We start from the raw sequence: 21,641 nt of genomic DNA, 5'->3' as shown, positions 1-21,641 counted from the left end.
GTGTTTATTATAGATAGGACAATCTGTATATTCTTAACCAGCTACTTTTAATGCAGGAAATTTTAAAACAGATCTTGGACCCATTTCCCTAAAGCGTTTAGTTCTATTTTATGGCATTAAAAGTCCCTCAAATGTATATATTTCATTGTGATTGTAGGTGCTCACTCCTAATGTTTTCTTTACCAACATACCACTTCTTACTAGGGAGATTATCAAAATCTGTGCAGCTGTTACAGCTGTGCAACCATGCAGTACAGTGTCCCAAACCATTGCATCAGCATTGCCCCATTAGTTTTGCAGCCAGGTATGCAGGTGCAAACTCCTGGAATTCAGGCACCAGTGAAATTAAATAATCTTTTTTTGTGTTTCAGAACTACGGCTATAAAGTGTGTCATGAGACTTCTGAAACAAAGCAGATAGTTTTGCTAAAACCGCTGTATACCAATAGGCTATAGCACTCCTAGTATATTTTAATTCACATCAGGAATATAGGCACCAAAATATACTTTGTAATTTGAAATCTTTAAAATTGAAACTTGCCAGTTCACAAGATTATAGTCTCAAAATGCCATACTAGTAATTTTTTAAAAAATAAGTGATTGTATTTATAAACCTAGATTGCAGGCTATTAAACTCGGCAAGATTTACTTTGTTTTTCACATCTTTATACTGCCTTTCCTCCAAGGAGATCAGGGTGGTATACCTAGTTCCTTCCCTCCTTTTTATTCTCACAACAACCCTGTGGGGTAATTTAGGCTGAGAGATCATGACTGGCCCAAGGTCATCCAGGAAGCTTCATGGCTGAGCAGGGATTTGACCCTGGATTTTCCAGGTCTAAGTCCAACTCCATAACCACTACACCATTCTGGCTCTGAGTACACATGCATCGGACTGCATTGTTAAGATTTCAAAAACAATTCTTTTAGGAGTTGGTGCCACCAGCTTATAAATGTGCACCATACAGACACCTGTGACCCACCTCCTATAGAGGAAATTCCTACAGTCCGCACATTTCATAAATATTTCAAGAAAGAAAAGGAGATTGGATTTAGTAAAAGCTGCTGATAGTCTATCTCCCATATAATTATTTTTGGATGTGACTCATAACCCTGAGTTTTGGACCTTGGTTCAATTTCTGCCTTACACCTATGATACATGCACACCATTTTTGTCACATCACCATATTTTAATAATCTATAATATTTAATATTAACAAGTGTTTCAAAATGCATTTAATATACCTAAATCTAGCAGATCATATAAATTTATGTTGCAGTTCAACTAATTTATATAATCAAACTAGATGAGAATCTCAAATGTCACCATAACTTAAAAGTTGTATTAATTTTGCTAGGAAGCATTATCATTTGGGAACTTTATAATTCAACTAAAATTGGATTAAAGATGGTTCCTTAGTAACACATCATTAGCTTTTTTTTCTTTTTGGATCTCAAATTACAGCCAATCTCAAAACATATTATAACCTGGTGGTTCTCAATTTTAATCTTCCCAAGGTTAACTTGGTTTTTCAGCTGTGTTAACTACAATTTCCTTTTGTGTAACCCAAAACACATATTTAACCACGATAAAAATAAACATTAAAGTGCTAAGAACCTTATCCTAAAACCATTCTCTTAATGCAACTTTATTAGTGGAGCAGGCTTAGCATCTTGTTCAATTCTAAGATAAAGTTAGGTCTCTGTTACTAGCACTGACACACTTTATACATATGAGCTCTAAAAAAAGAGCTTGCTTGACCTGACATTGACCTTAGAATAAAGAGGACAGCTAAATCTAAGTAGATCAAAAACACACAGACAAAGAAAGCCTTGGCCAGAGCAAGTTGCAGTCACAATGATTTATTAGTCTATGAGTTTCAATACATGGATTAACCTAACAAAATGTACTATTACTGGTAGTCTCAGATCTTTTCAGGTATGAGATAGCTTTATAATAACCTTTTGGGCTTTGAATGTTTTCATATAGAAAAATCTCTTTGCTTTTGTAAAATGCATTTTCTTGTGCAGAAAGCTAACTTGCTTAACTTTCCAAGGGGCTAATTCTGCAAAGACTTAAACACAAATCTCTTTGTTGACAGAAATAATCCCTTTAAATCAACTGGTCTTTGAATAAATTGACTTTGTTTAAGCATTTACTACATCAGCCTCCCCCCCCCCATTAGATCTTTTGTTTAATGCCCAAGTCATCTTTCCCCCTTGTAAAAACTGTTAGGTCTTGTTTTGCTTATAAAGCTGAACAATAGGTAGACTCGCATTTGAATGCCCGTTGTTGATTAGTGTTCCATTTTGTTTTTGTTCGCTAGGTCCTTTGAGGTCTATAATGAAAGATCTGCATTCTGATGATAATGAAGATGAATCTGATGACCCTGATGAGAATGACAATGACTCGGAGATGGAGAGACCTGTAAATACTCATGGAGGAAGCAGGAGTCGCAGGTGAGGGTTTTAAGAAGACAAAATTTCAAGCTGATTGAAAGCTGAAATTTTGTGATGGGGCAGTAAAAAGATTCTACTACTTAGGTGCTAGGAAAAGAGAAAACTCACTTAGTTCACTTGGAAACAAAGTGCATGTGGAACAAGAAAACATAGATTAGATTGTTAAGGAATCGATGGCTATAGTTGATGTCAGTGCTCCTCAGTGTAACAAGGCATAATATATTATACAGAGCAATATTGTTTTAGGTTGAAATTTCATGTTTTAAGATGCTGCTTTACGCAGCGCTGAATAAAGGGTGCTTGATGCTCCCGTGTAACCATATACATAATCCTATTTTGCAGAAGATATTGAAAAGCACAGTTGAACATCTCTGGTGCAATTTGTGTCATGTGAATATTTTTAATGGGTGGTAGAAAACAGAAAATGGTTGTGAGCTGAATTCTCATTATTGTAAATTTTACAGGTGTATGTAAGGGCAAGCCTCTGATTTCATTGTACCCTTAGTTGAATGCTGCTGAGCAGGCACTTCACTTCTAGTTCACTTCACTGACACTTCACTTCCAGTTACTTTTCTACACAAAATAAGGGCAGTTTTGTTGGACAGGCCAGCAATCATGGGTACACAGCATTTATCCATGGTTTTCCATGAATACTAAGAATTGTTACAATTTTTTTTCAGATTGGGGTATGCATGCTTATACATGCTCATGTGTGTCCCCTTTTGACTGATAGGCATTTAAATAAAAAAGATAACTGCTGTAAATAGTCTGTTCTCGCTGTCTGCTAGGGCAGTGATTTTCAGCCTTTTTCGTATCATGGCACACTGACAAAGTACTAAAATTGTCAAGACACACCATCTGTTTTTGACAATTGACAAGGCACACCATGCTGTTGGTGGGGGGCTCACATCCCCCCAGTAGTCCTATTAATAAATGACACTCCACCAAACTCCTGCAGGGCACCAGTGTGCCATGACACAGTGGTTGAAAATGGCTCCCTGAGACCTCTCATCATCAGTCTCTCATTATCGCCAGGGTTATGAAGTCCCCGAGATGGTGGGGCAAGTCTGGAAGCAGACCCAAATGTGTCCAACAATTCTCCATGGGCCAATAGCAATGCCCATTTGATGTGGGAAATTGACCCAGTGTGGACAACTTTCTAAAAAATGAAGAGTATAATTGACTGGACCTGCTTACAACAACCCGCTGCTCATCGGCCATGTATTGTATAGGTGTCTTCCCCAACTCCCCCCCCCCCATGCACTGCACCGGATCTACCTTTTGTTCATAAGGAGGCCGCTATAATAATAGTATCAGTATTTACATACTGCCTTTCTTGTCGTTAGATTTCTCCTCCGACTTCATTCAAGGACCCACCTGCCTGCTCATAGCTGGGGTCCCCGAGCACACTGGCACAGTATTGGTGGATAACAACAACAGGGTCTCAGATAATGAGAGGTAGATAGCAATTCTGCACCTTGCAGATAAACAAATTTGCATATAGCAAATTTGCATATAAAGAGAACTGACTGTACATTTATAAATATAATGTATATGTAAACATACGTAGAAAGGATATGTGTTATCCTTTATGACAAAGCAATGCCACTTCAGTGTTTGTGCGTTCTAAAAGGAGGAAAATATCAGAAATTCAAGAGCATTACTTCAATACTTTTTTACGTGACTGAAATTTCTAGTTGTGGGAACATGTGGTAGTTTTATTTACAAGTACGTAATAAAGAGTTATAATCCCTTTGTATGATTTGATGTGGGTGTTTGAAAAGGGTTAATGGGGTTTTGTGCCCAGTCCCCAAAGTTGAATCTCAATGTAAGATACAGATCTTGAAGAGCGCGAGGTAGTAGGGCAGGGAGCAATGTTTTTATTGTATTTTCCTGTGTTTTCCACATAGGGAATTGTCACTGTTTTTTGTTGCAGTCAGGAGCAGGGAAGGGAACTGCATCCCAGCAAGGATGTACTCCTGCACTGCTATTGCCAGGTCAGCCCAGCAGTAAGCTTTTCAGGTAGATGCTTGGGTGTCTGCAGCTTGTTTGCTACAGCTGTGCCCCCTGGAGGGCTTAGAGGTCTTGTAAGAAACCAGGAGCCTCTCAAATGATTGATTGACTCACCATGCTGTATTTCAGAGGTGTCCAAAGTTTTTGGCAGGAGGGCCACATTGTCTCTCTGACACTGTGTCAGGGGCCAGGGGAAAAAAGAATTAATTTACATTTAAAATTTGAATCAATTTACATAAGTTTACATAAATGAATATATTAAAGATGAACTTATAGGAATAAATGAAGGTCTTCCAATACCTCAAGACCGATAAAAGGCCTTGCACAAAGCAAGGCTGGCCTTTCCTTTGCTGCCGCTGCTGCATCACAGATGTGAAACAGCAAGCAGTGGAGGGAGCGCTCATCCCACAGCTCACGTGAGAGGAAACAGTCGCCCTCATGCTGCGAGCAGTTGCATTGGGCCAGTGTGGGCTCCAACAAATCTCCGGAGGGCCAGAGAATCATTGGAGACTGGAGGTTCCCTGAGGGCCGCATTGAGAGGCCTTGAGGGCCACAAGTGGCCTCAGGGCCGGGGTTTGGGCACCCCTGCTATATTTGAATCAGGGCTTCTAGCTGTATATCGGTTTCCTCCCTGATTCTTTCAGCTGAGTGCTCTTGGAATGGAGGAGGGAAAGGTAGTGAAAATTAGTCCTCCTCTCCTTGAATCTTAGGCTTATGGGAAGGCATGGGGAGAGGAAAAGGGAAGTAGCCCCAAGATCTGAGGTTTTAACCTCTAGGCACTAATTTTTCCTAAGTCTGTAAGTGGCCCAGATGCATGTGAACATATAGTATATGACACTTAGATAGACCAATGGTCAGTATTCCCTCTAAGCAATGCATACCACTGCACAGGCTCCTTCGGCTGCTGTATAGCAGCATTTCTGAACGGACAGCGACGACGCCATCACTAGATTTCCAGTAATGCCAAGCTCTGAGCTACATGAAGCTCAGCTTCCCAGGGCTTCAAAGTGTGGGGCTGCACAGTCTTAAAGGGAATTGTACTAATGCTCTGATTCAGTATTGTCTACTCTGCCTTGTGCCTTGGTGAATACTGTCAGTCACTCAGCCCTGAAACTGAAGATCCTTTTAATTTGAAATGCCAACTTGGCTGCTCCCTCCTTTGGTTAATTGCTGTTTGGCTGTTTTTTTGTCTTCCCCTGTACTGTAGCATTAGACTTGTTTGAATCTTCTGGAGCTAATGCTCTGGAGACATCTTTTTCTGGCATCCCTGTACATCACGTTTGGTCATAGTTCTGTCAGGCACTTAATAGGTGGTTGATTCTGTCTTTTCGTTGTTGAAATAGATAGCCTTTTAAACCATTCTGTGGCTTTCATCAAACACTTATAATTAGTTCCTAGACTGAGTTTACATTCTTTGTGTTTATCCTTCTGTAGTTGCTTACCTGAGCTTAGATGTTCTGTTTTTAGACATGCCTCTACTGTCAGTGAGGATGTTGCAGGTGTGGTTTTGTTTGCTCAAAGCTCAACTCACTGCATTAACTTTGACGAGGACATGTGGGTGTGGTATTGTTATGGTTCAGACCACCACACTGCAACTTGCTGCAGTGTTTCTCAAACTGTAAGTTGGGACCCACTAGGTGGGTCACAAGTCAATTTCATATGGGTCCCCATTCATTTCAATATTTTATTTTTAATATGTTAGACTTGATACTACCATGGTGTGTGACTGCATTTGGGGAAATGTTACAGATCCGTACTTTAAACAAGCTACTATGTATATTCTTTTAACAATGATAGTCAATAGGACTTACTCCTGGATAAGTGTGGGTAGGATTGCAGCCCAGGCTAGTTAAACATTTTCGTGCTTGATGATATCACTTACAGTCATGACATCATTTCTGGTGGGTCCTGACAGATTCTCATTCTAAAACATGGGCCCTGCTACTAAATGGGTGAGAACTACTGGCTTACTGTATTAGTTTTCAGTCAGACGAAAGCTGCGAATATCAGCTCCAGCATTAGGCTTCCTACGACAGAGAAGGCAAGAAATCAAATAATGCCACCGAAAGAATTGCTTTTTGGGAGTAGGATAGCACACACCATTCAAGATCTTTGCTAAGGAGACCATTACCAAGCTACATTTAAATAGGTACTGCTGGAAAAGGTGGAGGGAGAAGACAATATTCATGAACCATGACTTGCAAGGAAAAAGGCTATTTCTGATCTGTAGTAGAGATCTGATCTTTTCACTTACGTTGGATTGTAATACAAGTGATCAAAATTGCACTTTGAAAACTAGTAAAAGAAGCACACTGATAATGATTATGTAAATTCCACCTTGGAATACCAAGTACTTGCAAGTGTTTGTTGATTGCATAGCATGTGGGATGTAGGAGTCATGGGCAGTGAAAACATTTCTAAGATCCTTTCATTCATTTAGGAAGTTATTTTTAATTTGCTGCATCATGGGAATTTGGACTCATTCTAGATTTGCTGTTGGGGTCCTGTGGGAATTATGCTACCTTGAAAAAGGAAATTTATAGCATAAAAATAAACTGGCAGTGTTTTCCAGAAGCTTGTATGTGGTCCTGCTCAAAAATGTGGTCATGAATGCATTACATGCAGTATTCTTACTGTGTCTCATGTATGTACAGTTTGTTCAGTATTAATGATCTCACTGAAACTATATCGCATGGATTGACAGGCCAAAACCATCAACCACAGTTTTGGTTTTGTGTAATTAAGGCAGGACTCAACAAATTCACATTGGATCCAGGACCCAGCCCAGAAATGTAGAAGCCAGACCCTTTCTTCTCCCTGTCTGTCTCCTCCTGCGACATGTAGACAACTCACACAGTCATCCGCAACTAAAGAGTAATAAGGCCAAAATAGAAAGGCAAAGAAGTGAGTTTGGAAAATAGGGAAAAGAGAGAATTGTAGAGAAGAGGAAAAAATGATCTTGACAACTAAAAGGGGGAGGAGAAAGGTAGGATAGGGATGAGGAAAGGGCTAGTTGTGGCAAGCAAGTCTAGAAATGTGTATGCAGGCAAACACACACCACCATCCCCCCTTCTCTTTAGGATTGAAAGAAAGGAACTAAATAGGACATGATGACTATATGCCCCTATCTCAGTAGATAACCACACTCATGGGGGCTGGGAGGAAGGTATCCCATCCTGTTTGTTGCTTAACTGGGCTGGTGAGCTTGAAGCCTGGTTGAAGGATAAACAGTAGCACAGTGCCTCAGTGAGGGAGTAGAGATGAGAACTGCAAACCTGTGCAACTTACCTGTGTGTAAATACCATTGGACTTAGTAGAACATACTTGCAAGTAAACATGCACAGGACACTGTAGCATGTAGGTAAGAGATTTTGAAGGAGGAAAGAGTCTCAGTGCACAGGTGAGCAGGAAGGCGGAAAGCAAAAGGGGAGAGAAAGACTCATTGAGTCTCATTGACGAGCGGAACAGACCTTCAGAGAGAAAGAAAGTGGAAAAAATGAGGAATATTGGATGGGGAGTGTGGGGATGAGAGATTGTGGGACCCACAATTCTGTGAATGGCTATCATCAGGAGAGGGGAAGATTGAGAAGACAGAATTTTTAATTTAAGGACCTGCATGAGTGGAATTGTGGACAGTGATAGAGAAGAAAAATAGTGATAGAGTTGCAAGAGTAGATGCCCTTAATTATTCTCTTCTTCAGTCTCCCCCAGAGAAAGAAATTGGTTAAGAGAGAGATGGTAGGGGCCATGAGTGCAGGTGGGTGTGGGAAGAGAGACAAAAATTGATGCAAAGCAGCAATGGCACCACTGCCACCGCATGCTATAATTGGCAGGCTGCAGCAGCTACCTTCAAAAGCTCACCCTCACTACGCTGCTCCTTTTGAGGCCTCCATGTGACAACATAAATGCTAGAGCAGTGGTTCTCACACATTTAGCACCAAGACCCACTTTTTAGCATGAGAATCTGTCAGGACCCACCGGAAGTGGTGTCATGACCGTAAGTGATATCATCAAGCAGGAAAGTGTTTAGCTAGCCTAGGCTGCAATGCACATTTTCCCCAGAAGTAAGTTCAATTGACTATAACTGTTAAAAGTATATACATAGTAGCTTGATAAAAGTACAGGTCTGTAACATTTCCCCAAATGCAGTCATACACCATGGTAGTATCAAGTCTAAAATATTAAAAATAAAATATTGAAATGAATGGGGACCCATCTGAAATTGATTCGCGACCCACCTAGTGTTTTGCAACTCACGGTTTGAGAAACACTGTGCTAGAGGCAGGCAGCAGAGTGTTTAGGTGGAATGGAATGGCAGTTCTGATGCCACTGCTTGGGTCTGCAACAGACCTCTGACTGCCAGACAGGATGGATACTAGGCGCTGTGATGAACTTACTAGTTGCCATGGCAACTTGGCACGGAGGCTTTGCTGAGCTATGCATCAAACTATCATGGATTTTAAGCTAATACTAGAGGTGGTGTTGCTGTTCTTTTGATATTATTATTGAAAATTTTCCCCTCGAATGTGGAAGGGTTGAGTGAAACCTTGGAAATGCAGATTAATCGAATTTAGATTTCTCCGACTTGCTTCATTGTTCCTGATTTCTTAATACTGTTACCATCTTATTCTTCAGACTGCTTTTCCAAACAGTGAGGGTCGTATAACTTTCTTCCTTGAAAGGATCAACGTTCTGACATAGGTTGTGGTCCATGTAAAAATGCCTTTACGCATTCTGTTAATAATAAATATGTTTCTCGCCTTTATTTTTATTACTCATGTATCTTTCTCTTAGGGTTAGTCTAAGTGATGGCAGTGACAGTGACAGCAGTTCAGCATCTTCACCACTTCGCCACGAACCACCACCTTTATTAAAAACCAACAGCAACCAGGTATTAGCTAGTGGAATGGTAACTGCATCTGTGATCATTAAATCTGTAATGACTTCCTTTCCTCAAGTCTGGGAGGCTTTTGGTTGTACAAATGAGCCAGGTAAACCAGAGTGAGGAACCTGTTTGAACTTACAATTGCTTTCCCCAGTTTTCAGTTATTATTTTTGTTTAAGTATTCATATGTAAACAGGTTCATTACTAGTGCCTTAAATCTCATATCTGCTTAACTAACCTTTTTCAGAGTAACAAATTATATAATGTCTGAAGAGTTTGGAGGAAGAAAGTTGCATGCTGTTAATTTTAGGCATGGATGTGACCTGCAGGGTTTCAGTCACCTCTAGAGTAGTTGTACAACAAACTCTGCATACTGTAAAAATAAAAAAAAAGAATTTCTCTCACCTTTAAGCTTCTTGTTAAGACACTGCAGGGTAAGGCCAAGATTCTGTTTATTTTTCCTTCAAACCAAACACTAAGAGGTAGTTTTGGTGTTGTTTCCTTCATATTTGGGCAGAAGGGTAGTGTTTATAAAAAAATATCCAAAATAATATCCAAAGCACCTGATACCCAAAGCATAATATCCAAAAGCACCTGACCTCATGTGCAAGCCTTATAGTTTGGCTTCAAATGTGTTTGTTTGGCATGGTGTTCCTGAGGAATGTGTTCCATACACAGAGGAATGGCTATGATATCTAAATAGCAAATGTAAAGTTAGGTAAACAACTTGCTCCCAACTCACATATCATAGTTTTGACAGAACAGGCAAACTATTTGTAATATTATATTTATTGAAGTGTTAAAGCTCTTCATAGATGTGTTTCCAGTAATCCTTTAAACAAGCAAAACACAGATTAATTGCTTCAAATTGAAACATCATCAGCAATTTTTAATTGATCATTGAATTTGTAACATTTGCTAAAGGAACTTAGAGTTTTTCCTCTCCAAGTATTTTAGTGTGAAGAACCTATAGGCGTCATTTGATGAACTTTATATTTTGTTCGAATTGGATTTATAGTGCAAAGGATTATCCTTAACAAAACTGAATCCTGACTAAACACTGTTGAAATCAGTGGTACTTAAGTAAGGTAGTCACAACTATTTGTCTTATTGATTTCAGTTGTGTTAGTTTTCATTCTTTGGATATGATCTAATGAAAATCAAATATAATACTTTTACTGAACCATTGCCCAAAGCAACCTCTCTGCATCCAAGGAAGTTCTTGCCTCCTCCCCATCTGTGGCATTAGTTTTCATATGTTATTTGGCATTTTGCTAATGTTTCCAAAACGTCTTATAATTCTAACTTATTGAAATTAGAATTATTGGAAGTTGAAATTTCAACTCCTAGAAAGGTTAATCACTCTCCTGAAAATTAGTTTCTCTGTTCTATACTCTAGGGAAAGAGTAGAAACAAAAAGGGGTGTTGCTGGCTCAACAACCAGGATCTCTTCAACCAGGCCTCAGAGTTCAGCAGTGGGGAGGGGGTTGCTTCACCTTCTTCTTCCTCCTGTCTCCTGGCTCCTTCCCTGAGCTTGCCCCAGTCCCAGGGAAGCAGACACAGAGCAGCCCTCAGGTAGTCTGTCCAGAGACCTCTCTTCACCAGCCTTGATTGTCTTATGAATCCTTTTGCTCTCTCCTTCCTTGCTGTCTCTCTCCCATCCCCACCATCAGTTTCAGCTGATCCAGCCTCGGGGTTAAAGGGTCAGCATCACCCCAGAGTAGGGAGGCCCTCATCCTGTGAGCAGCAGTCAACACTTTGCCTTGATGGCCCAGGGGATATTGGGAAAACCGAAGGTATAGCCATGCTTTGGCTGTTTGGTGCTGGAGACTGCTCCCCCACCAGGGATGTGATGGAGCAGCTGGAGTCTGTGAGACAGTGGGGCAGGTCTGGAAGCAGAACACAGTTTTAAAATAGTCTGACTTCTTAGTTCAGTTTGAGAATGAGGGATGCCCCAAAGTCATATTTGGAATTTTTCTTCCTTGCCTGCCATTAGAGCAATATACTTGTTTTAAACAATGAAACTGGAAACTGTTGAAACATACCAGCCTGTGGGTGGTATATTTTGTATTGTACTTGCAAGAAGTTGGCTTGTCAGCTGTGAAAAGGCAGAGAACAAGCCCCAAAGCAGCTGCAGAGCATTTAATCTTTTGGTTTAATATTTAGGAAAAAAGCTTAGAATTAATAGGGTTATTTATAACTCTGGTTTTCACAAGTTTATGGGCTAATTGTTTAGCCGCCTTGAGTGCTCCTTTCTGGAGTGGAAAGGCAGGATATAAATTCTACAAATAAAGAAATAAAATAAAATAAAATAAATGATTTATGCATATTCAAAAGTCAGGAACTGCAGATGGTGATTTAGGTGTGTAACATGCCTCAGCCAATACGGCTTAAACACATCAGAGATTGCATGTCACCAGAAATCACCTCAGACACAATAATTTTCCACAGAGGTATTCATAGATTAAGCTACAAGTTGGCAAGTGATGAGCTATCAAGTACATGTATATATGAGTCCATTTAGACAGCTGCAGTTATTTTCCGGGGTTTATTTGTGTTATGAACACTTAGACTCCAAACCACAAAGTTAGTCACACTGATGTCCTACTAAAATCAATGGGACAATTAGTTGTGACTAACTTGCATCTTATTGATCTCATTGGGACATGTGACTGATTTTCTCTGGATCAGAGACACTTAAACTCATCCTTGTTAATTTCAATGGAAAAGGCAAGGGAATTCTATACAGTTCTGTCACCACTGTTATGAATCCCTGGTTTGAGACATTTGGATATATCCCAAATATACAAAACATACATGGGCAGGGGGTCTGGTCTAGAGGGTAGAGCCTCCGTTTGCCTGAAGATAACATCCACAGGTTGCCAGTTCGAGGCCACCAGCACTGTGCGACCTTGAAGCAGCTGACAAGCTGAGTTATTCTATCTGCTCTGAGCGTGGGAGGATGGAGGCCAGAATATGAAACCAGATCAGAAAGAAACATCTGAAATGTTGTGGTTCTTGAAAGATAGAACCTTCTTTCAATTGTAAAAATCTCTACAGGGATTTAAATAGTCTGCCTATGTAAACCGCCTCGAATAAAGTCTGAGGAGAAATCTGACAACCAAGAAAAAGGCGGTATATAAATACCTGTATTATTATTATTATTATTATTATTATTATTATTATTATTATTATTATTATTATTATTATTATTATTATTATACATTGTACAGAAGCAAAATGAGCTAGTGAGTTAATGAGTTCCCCTACTAATGGTCATTACTTGTCTTTATAATGCAAACCATTGCAGTTTACTGTAATTATTATAGTGTGTCTGTGTGATGCACTAAAAGCACAGCTGTTGTGCATGTAGGATTTGTGTAGCCATTTATCAAGGAGCCAAAATCTGCTTCAGTTTTTACTTAAACTTCTAAAAATGGTCATATTTATGTACGAATTGTTCAAAGAGCTGTTAAACTGATGTTCAAGATAATGCATCTGCGTCATTTAACTTCTTCCAATGAAAATTTCATGAGTGAATGTTTCTCTTGCTATTACTGTTTGTTTAGTTAACGTTCCTAAAGGCCTTTTTGGTGTTTAAAGTGATTTATAATTCTCATGTATTTCAAATTGTTTTTAGTAGGGTCTGTGACAGGAAGAATATGTAGGTTAGATAGACTGACTGCTAAACGTGCTTGGACAATAAAGAGGCTTAGTTATAGAATGTCTAATAATTCTTCATTCTCTGCAATTCACCATCAATGTACTATATAATGTACTTGTGATGCCCTTAAATATTTGTGTTTTTCATCTTCTAGATTCTAGAAGTTAAGAGTCCTGTAAAACAGAGCAAATCTGATAAACAGATAAAGAATGGTGATTGTGACAAGGTAAATGGGGGAACAGCTGGCCAGAAACAATATTGGAATGGGGGGGGGGAGTCTTCTAAAATCTTTGTAAAAGTCTTAGTCTTTCAGTATATTAAAATAGGTGTTGGAATGTATCTTCATTCAGGATTTCTTAGTGACTCCCTCAACACTTTGTCACCCCCACATTTTATACTTGTGCAGTGTCATATTCGTAATATTTCATGTTCTGATTAGCTGATCAAATTATTTTGTATCTCTGATGTCACGTTAGTTTTACAGCTTAACAAATCTGTGTTTCTTCCTTTTAATTTTGGGCTGGGTTTTTTCTAGGCGTATCTTGATGAACTAGTTGAGCTCCACAGAAGGTTAATGACACTAAGGGAAAGACATGTACTGCAACAGGTAAGGAAATCTTTTTTGTGACCTAAACATAACACAGGTGGGGCCTCCTTATCCATGGATTATTCCTCCACGAATCTAGCTCAACAAGGGTCCCCCCAGACCCACATGGAGCCAGACTTGGCGCCAGCTGAACCCTCTGGAGGGAAATCGGAAGTAGCTGTTTTTTTGGCTATAAAGACTATTCTGAAGCCCATAGAGGGCTTCTGGCAGCCAACCGGAAGGCAACAGGACCAAGAATACTTCCCCCATGGATACCAAGGCCTCACCATTATATTTGTTCCTCAGATCTAGGTTTCAGGTACCTACAACTTGATCATCTGTGAACAGATTTGACATGTAGTATACTCAGAATAATGCTATATTTTCATTTTTTTTCTAAATTACAAGCATTAATTTCGCCTGTAAAAGCATACTTTATATTAGGATAATTCACCTAAAATTGACAAGTGATTGAGATTTTAAGTGAATTCAGAACACAAACATTTTCAGTCTATTTTCCTAATACTGAAGTTTGAATTTGCAGTTTGGGTTTATTTTTCAGTCATTATTTATGGAGTTGGTGTACTGCTATTTTGAATGTAGTGGTTGTTCAGTGGCAAAGCAGCTGCTTTTTCATTGGATTATGTCTTTTGCTACATGACTTGTAAAGCACCAACTCTTCAAACCCATATAGGTTTCATTCTCCTTTGAAAACAAAATAATAAAGGCATCAAAATTTGTTTTCCATAGTCTACCTATAAGGATTACTTCAAGGGTTACACTCAGTATTTTTGAAACTTCTCAAGTCCTGCCTATTGATCACCTTTCATTTAAGAATAATACATGCTTGTCTAAAGTGTGGCTTTTGCTGGTAAAATGGACACCGTTCTAGTGATGATTAGGCTGCTGGCCATATGTGTTATCATAGATAAAACTTCAGCTTATATGTCCTTGTCTTTCATAGATTACAATGATTGCATACCTGTTGGTACTTGATATAATGTCAGTCCTGTGTGTACATGCGTGTGTTCTAATAAATGAACGTTAATCTAGATTTTCTGCACTTAGGTTCATTTAGGACTATTTGACATGATAATGCATCACAGTTGGTTTGTCAGAAACATATGGTTAGTGGGGATCCAGTGCAGTAGCGTAGCTAAGGAGGTGCAGGGGATAGCAAAGCACCGGGCTACAGGGTGGGAGGGGCTACAGCATGCGGGCTACAATGCGGGGGGCTACAACGCACAGGCAACAATGCCCTCGTGACTATTGGGCTGCGGCAAGGCATACACAGGCACACAGGAGGAGAGAGGCTGCTGCAGGCACACAGCAGGAGAGAGGAGATTGGGGGAGGCAGCAGGAGAGAGGAGATGGAGGGGCAACAGTCAATTCCCATTCCCCAACCCAGTGACTTGGATTGGGCTGCAGGTGCAGGGCAGTGGGGGGCGGAGCAGCCAGCCCAGCAGCTGAGATGGTGGAGGCGGCGGCAGCAGCAGCAGCATTTGGGAACTGTGTGGTCTGCTGCTGCTGCTTGCCCTCTTCGACTGCTGTGATGTCCAGCAAGAAGTTCGATCTCTGCTGCCGGGGGGGAGGGGGCAACAATTTAGCTCCAGACAGGCACACAGGAGGGAGGCATACAGGAGAGAGGAGATACTTAGAAGCCCAGCCCTATGCATGTCTACTCAGAAGTCCCATTATAGTCAATGGGGCTTACTCCCAGGAAACTGCATAGGACTGTAGCCTAGGTTGGGCTGCAGGCGTGGGCTGGCAACCAAGAGGGGACTGCTTGATGTTACTCCTCTTCTGTTCTCCTCTCACCTTCCTGTCTGCGATCTCGCCAGTGCCAGTTGCGGTGGGCTCAGACGCCACAATCTTCCCCTCCAAACATTGTCATGTGGGAGGGAAGAGCTGGCAACCAGACACTTGGTGCTGGGACCAGCGCAAGGGAGGGGGGCAAAAGTTTAGCCAGTGAGTGCCTACAACTGCAGCCCAATCTAAGTTGCTCACTGGGGTTGCAGTCTTATCCACACTTTCCTGGGAGTAAGCCCCATTGACTATAATGGAACTTACTTCCAAGTAGGCATGCATAGGATTGGGCTCTCAGTTGGCTGGCTGTGATGAGTTCCCTGCACAGGAACCTGAAGAGGCACAAGGCAAGGCATGCAAGGCAAGCTGCAGTAGGAGCACTGAGCAGCACCTGGCACTGAGAGCAGGCCTGGCCTGGCCTCTTAGTAATAATCATCATCTCATCATTTATTTGTAATTCATCAATCCCTATTCTATTCCAGCTCCTAAAGGTAAGCTGCTGGCTCTTATGATTGTCTCTAGCTCCTTGCACCTCTCAAACTGTATATGCACACTTTCCTGGGAGTAAGCTCCATTGACTATACTGGGACTTATTTCTGAGTAGACAGGCACAGGATTGGGTTCTAAATTAGATATGCCTTTTAGATTTGTGGAAATAAGAGGAGTGGTGGTTTGAAAGAGGGGCCCTTTGGTTTCCTCTCTTTTTAGAAGCCTCCAGTGATCTCTAAGAAAATTTCTATTTCAGCAAGCCTTCTAATTTCAGTCTTCTCTAGCACCTGACACCTGCTACTTTTATTGATGGTTTTATGATTTATTGATTATTGTATTTTATGTGCTTATGTGTTCATCCATTATGCCTGTGATTGTTTACTGCTTATTTACATTGCATTTTACAGTTTTATTTTAGATGTATATATGTTCAAATTGTTGTCAACCACTTTAGATGCCCCTCAGAAGAGAGTGGGATAAAACATTAAATAGGTAAATAAATAACTCAACTTAGTTTTAATTCATACTACTTACGGCCCAATCCTACCTTTCAACAAATGCTTGTTTTTTCAAAATATTAACTAACATTTCTCACTCACTTTAATTAATAAAAAAGACCCAATTTAATTAATTAAATTTGATTTCGTTGGGTCGCGGAGCTACAAAATGTTCTTTGCACTGGACAGCAAATGGCTTAGCTACGCCACTGATCCAGTGTCAGTCCCTTATCTGGTGTACTATATAATTTGATTTTAAACACTTCTTTGTCATTTTCATAGTTTACATCATTTATGTGTTTTCATAAATAAATAACAGATATATGCCAAAAAAGAGAATTTGAATTATTCTCTTTAGAATTTTGCATTCCATACAAATTAATAGTTCAGTTATGTCACTCTGGTCATTCATTTGAAACTGACTGCCAGTGAAATCATTTCTAAGGTAATTAAAATCAAGGTTACTATTTTACAAGTTACAAGTAACTATTTTTAAGTTACAAGGTTACTATTACTTGATGTGTAATAGTAGATAATATAGTGACTAGCACATTACTTTTAAAATGGGGAATTTTAGTATTCAGATGAACTCTGAATCCGTTGGAATTATATGATGTTGAATTGGGATATAGGAAACCAGAGTAGACCTTCTGTTCCCTTTAACTCAGCGAGTGGCCTTAGGCACCAGTGGCATTCCTCCACTCTGGCACTCTGTGCGAGGCGGAGCCTTTTTGCAGTGTTTTGGGCTGCCTGGAAAAGGATCCAGATGCCAGTTCAGGGCAAAGGTGTGTGTGACTTTTGGTTCCCCCGCCCCATTCACTTTGAGACAAATCCTCAGATAAAAAATCTGTGGATAAATAGGCTGCACCTGTACTTTCTTCTGGAAAGGCATTTAAATTGCTACAGCATGATGGATGGCAATGAAAGTGAGGAACAATGACAGTGTGTAAACAGGACTGTGCAGTTAAAATGATAAACTGCAGTATACATAATCAAGAACAGAGTAAGAGTTCCTTGGACCTTGCATCCTGGGTCTCCAATTAAAGTATTTTTAATGTTGTGTTTTTAACATTCTTAATCTGAAAACTTGTCCACTATGATCTTAAGTCTCCCCCCCCCCCAGTGTTTTTAGTAGATTAAGAACGTGAGTGCTAATATTAAAGGCATTAACATGATTCCCCTTGGCAGGCTGTCAAGAATGCCCCTAAAGCTTTCTTGGCTAAATCTTGATGTATTTTGTGCCTCTGTTAAAACTGAGGGGTTAGTATCGCTCAGATGTACCAGGTGGCCTTGACGCTGTGGCTATATTTCCAAGAGTCCAGGATGAAGAATTGGGTTCAAATGTTCATGTTGCTCTTAGCTAGGAGCTTAAAAAGCATAGATAGTGATCAACAAATGAGATTTTATTTCTCCTTTCCTGTAAGAGCCTTGTGTTGCTTAAAAATCCATCTGTTAACACTTCCTAACTGCTTTTGAATTCATGAAATTTATTATTGTGGGAGTTAGTAGAAGGCCCCATTTGGCACAATATCACAAGAAAGCATATCTAATACAGTTCCTTTTAGAAGAATCACTTTCGCAAGTTTTTCTTAAATTATGAGCTAGTTTTTGTGGTCATAGCTAAGTGAAATATAAGTCAGGGTTCCATTTGTAACTCTAGAAAAGAAAGCAGGTATTCCACATTAGCCATTGAGTGTTGTGGCTAAAGCTACAGTACAAACCAGTGCTGCAATGTTAAGTTTAACTCGAAGCACACAGGTGAGTGAAAGTGTGAGTGATTTTAAAGATAGCACTTCTCAGAGTTGACTGGTTAATTTCTAGTAATGCTGTATGCTTCACATGGTATATTGGTGTGAAATTGTACAACCTCCTTCTTATCTAGAAATTCAAATGGGATGTAATGACTGAAAAGAATTTGTTGAACAAGATTCCCTTCTTTCTTCTGTTATCAGAAACAGGTCGAGTGGTTTGGAGAGGGGAGCAGACCAAATTTCTCCTCCTCCTTGCACATCTTCGCTTGTGCACTTTCCCTCTTCTGTCCATTTCTAACAAAGGAAGGACAAAGAGGTAGCTTCAAATTTTGTGTTTTGCTTTTGTTAGTCATCCAGTGTAACATCATATTTCTCCTCATCTAACTGAGAGGTATTCAACCAATTACAGAAAGTTAAAACATTTAGTAGTAATGCAGACAAAAGAGAGATAAGTAATTAAAAAAATTTAGAACAGAGGTTTTGTCCTGTAAGAGCCTATCCTTTTTGTATTTTTACTTCTTCTTTTTTTGTAAGCTGCCTTGGGTCCCTTTGGGGAGAAAGGCAGGGAAGGAATATGGCAAATACCCTGAACACTAGAAAAAGTATTCTTAAACTTATGTAAAGTTGGTGTTCAGGTATGCTTCCCTTGGTAAAGAGGTTCCATAATAAAGATCCTCAACCAAAGGAGGTCATGGTGTGTGTTCATGTATATTTGATTGAAGCCAGTTCTCATCTGAAGCTCTTGCAAGCATGGAGGTTCCTAAGGTGTGTTCCACTCACAACATCTTAAGCATTTTAAAAGTAACCACTCCTCTCTTTTCATTTTTGTTTCCAATGACAGATTGTAAACCTTATAGAAGAAACGGGACACTTTCATATCACAAACACAACTTTTGACTTTGACCTTTGCTCACTGGACAAAACCACAGTTAGAAAATTACAGAGTTACTTGGAAACATCTGGAGCATCCTGAGGACATAGCTCCTGGCTGCGTCAAACACTGTGCTCTTTTTTTTTTTTGGAAAAAAAAGAAGGAATAAAACATTCAGAATGATGCAACCAAAATGGCAAAAAAAAAAATCAACTCTCTTCAGCTTTATTTTTTGTTAAAGCCAGTCATCATCTCTTGATAAAGGAGAGGAAAAATAACAAGCCTCAGAGGATTGCTCTTCTCACCAAGGAAAAGCTCTGGAAGAGTTAGCCTGGATAGCCTTGAAAAAAAAAAAATGAATGTGTATGGTATCATGTATCTCTCTCTGTGGTATTCCAGGCCACAAGACGAATGCATGTTCAACACACTGCCTTATTACATAACTGATCTATTTATTATTACATACGCATCTTCTAAAGTCCTTGAGGGAATGACACTACCAGATGTTACTTGTCCTCGTGTCCCGTGTTCGCTCCTTTAATGCAAAACCACCACCATCACAAGCCTTCTGACCTTACTCTTGTTTCAGTGTCGCTTTTTTCCCGACCTTTGCAATTCACTTCCAAGCCCTGCCATCTTGTTTCTGTTTCTGCACAGAAAGAAGATAGAGTTGGGGGGAGGGGGCCAAAAAGTGGCCCAGTTTTCTCTTTTAATGTTGAGTCTGCTGCAGCAGCATTGCGTCCCCAGGCTGTAATTGTGTATTTGATCTTGGACCATGGTAGAAAATGCACCAAATAGGATCATGACTTGCTTTCTAGCCTTAGTCAATAAACCAGTAGAACTTTTATTGAAGAAAAAAAGGTGTTACTGTATACTATCTTTAATTCACCATTGTTTTTGCCATCCAACAACTTTGTGTCTGTTTTAGTGTTACTAGAAATCAATGAAAGTGAAGGCACTCCATAGGTTTGCCATAAAAATAAGGAATATTAGTCCAGTTTTCTATGGAAATGTTGTAGAAAATCCTTAATTTGGAGCTATTTATTATTATGAGTTCCAGCACTCAGCTGCCCAGATGTGCAGCTCAGTTCTTTTGTTATAAAAATAGAGGCCTTTTTCTTTTGTTCTTTGCTGATACAATATATGGTCTCTTAAGATCTATGTTTTGGCTCTTTTTCTATCTGACAAATTAAAGCGTCTTCATTTAAACAGTTGTTAGACAACATGTTCGGAAGTAATTTCCAAGTTCTAAGTACTTGCTCAGTAACCTACATTTATTTACAGTAGGGCTGTCAACCTGATTAAAAAAATTATTTGATTAATCAGATGACTTTTAATCGATTAATCAATTAAATCTGCATAAATTTGCATGTGTATAAACAATAAAATTCTGAAGGAAAAAAGACTTCTTTGTTTTTAGGTGATGCATGTCCATGTTACAGCAAGCACCACTCCAGAAGAAGCCTGTCCTCCCGTTTAGAAGAGAAGGGGGACAATCTCTTCTAAAATGGCACTTGTCATCCACATTTTTCATAAGTACGTGTATTTAGAAACTGTTTTGGAAGGTTTTTAAATTTGTCTAATTGGGGGCACCTTTTTAATTGACTGTTTCTTTAAGTGATCAATCAACTGAATATTGCAGCCCTAATTTCCAGAAGTATTTCCTATTACAGCAAAAATGCTTTCATTAGAAAGATAAAATAGGAACCCAATTGGGAAGGGTGAGGAGGACACCATTTCCTTCAAGAAGCCATTAAAGCTTAAGGATTTCAGTTCTTTTGCCCGAAAAAATAAATTGCTTAAGAAATACTTCAAAGTCCGAAGGATTGAACAGCTTTAAGAAAAGCCTGTGTTTCAGAGGCAACCAATGTATTTTCAGGGTCTGCTTACTTGCCAGATGTCATCTTTTGCTACAGAGTAAACCTGCAGTAGCATCTGTGAGTTTTAGTGTTTCATGCACATGGTTTTTGTGCAGTAGTTTAAGGCTAGGCTCCTATTAGGGGTATTTCTTCATAATTGAATGGGAATTCTTAACACTGTTTCTTTAAGTCCAAAGAACTTTATTTCCTTGTGTGTGCAAGTGTGTGTGTGAGAATGAGTGTGTGTGTGTGTTCTTAAATTAAAATGTTGTTTGACCATAATCTATGGAAAGTCTTTCTCAGGCTTCCAGAAGAACAAGTGTACTTTTCTTCAGTAATGTTATGACTCTTATTGATGATTGGCATGAAACATACTTGAAGCATTAAGTTCGTTTAAGTCCACATGTTAATTAATGTGCAATTGTGGGGAAGGGAGGGGAAGGGTGGGAGGTTTTTTAAATCTCTTGACATCGGGCATATGATGTGATGTTGGAGTATGGAAGGGGGGTGTTTTGAGTGGGTTTTTTTACATTTTTGTCAGTTTTTTATATGAAACATTTGAAAATTTAAAGGCTTTCACTTTTTTTAATAGTGCACATTCAACCTGTTTCATTTCAGCTAAACACATACCATGTGCTTTTTTGGTCCATTGACTTTTCTAACTAAATTTTCTGGCAAAAACTCTTACGAGGTTGTCAGAAGGAGCACAGACCTGCATAACTTTGAGTACATATTGGATACGTCACTGTTTTTTATTTTGTGTT

At 39.5% G+C, this 21,641-nt stretch overlaps 1 protein-coding gene across 1 annotated transcript in view; it reads left to right on the top strand.

Annotated features, from left to right (window-relative positions):
* The window catches only part of MLLT3 (MLLT3 super elongation complex subunit), a 143,053-nt gene extending 121,753 nt beyond the window's left edge, over positions 1-21,300 (top strand). The window contains exons 8-12 of the mRNA XM_066614726.1: positions 2,324-2,456; positions 9,264-9,360; positions 13,173-13,244; positions 13,554-13,625; positions 18,989-21,300. Coding sequence (XP_066470823.1) covers positions 2,324-2,456; positions 9,264-9,360; positions 13,173-13,244; positions 13,554-13,625; positions 18,989-19,120 — 506 coding nt within the window. The 3' untranslated portion in view covers positions 19,121-21,300. The remainder of the gene's footprint in view (positions 1-2,323; positions 2,457-9,263; positions 9,361-13,172; positions 13,245-13,553; positions 13,626-18,988) is intronic.
* The last annotated feature ends 341 nt before the right edge of the window (positions 21,301-21,641 follow it).

The sequence above is a fragment of the Tiliqua scincoides genome, chromosome 2 (genome assembly GCF_035046505.1).
Source record: "Tiliqua scincoides isolate rTilSci1 chromosome 2, rTilSci1.hap2, whole genome shotgun sequence".
Lineage (NCBI taxonomy): Eukaryota > Metazoa > Chordata > Lepidosauria > Squamata > Scincidae > Tiliqua > Tiliqua scincoides.
The sequence above is the reverse complement of the archived record's forward strand: the minus strand, read 5'-3'. Positions and strand labels throughout refer to the sequence as shown.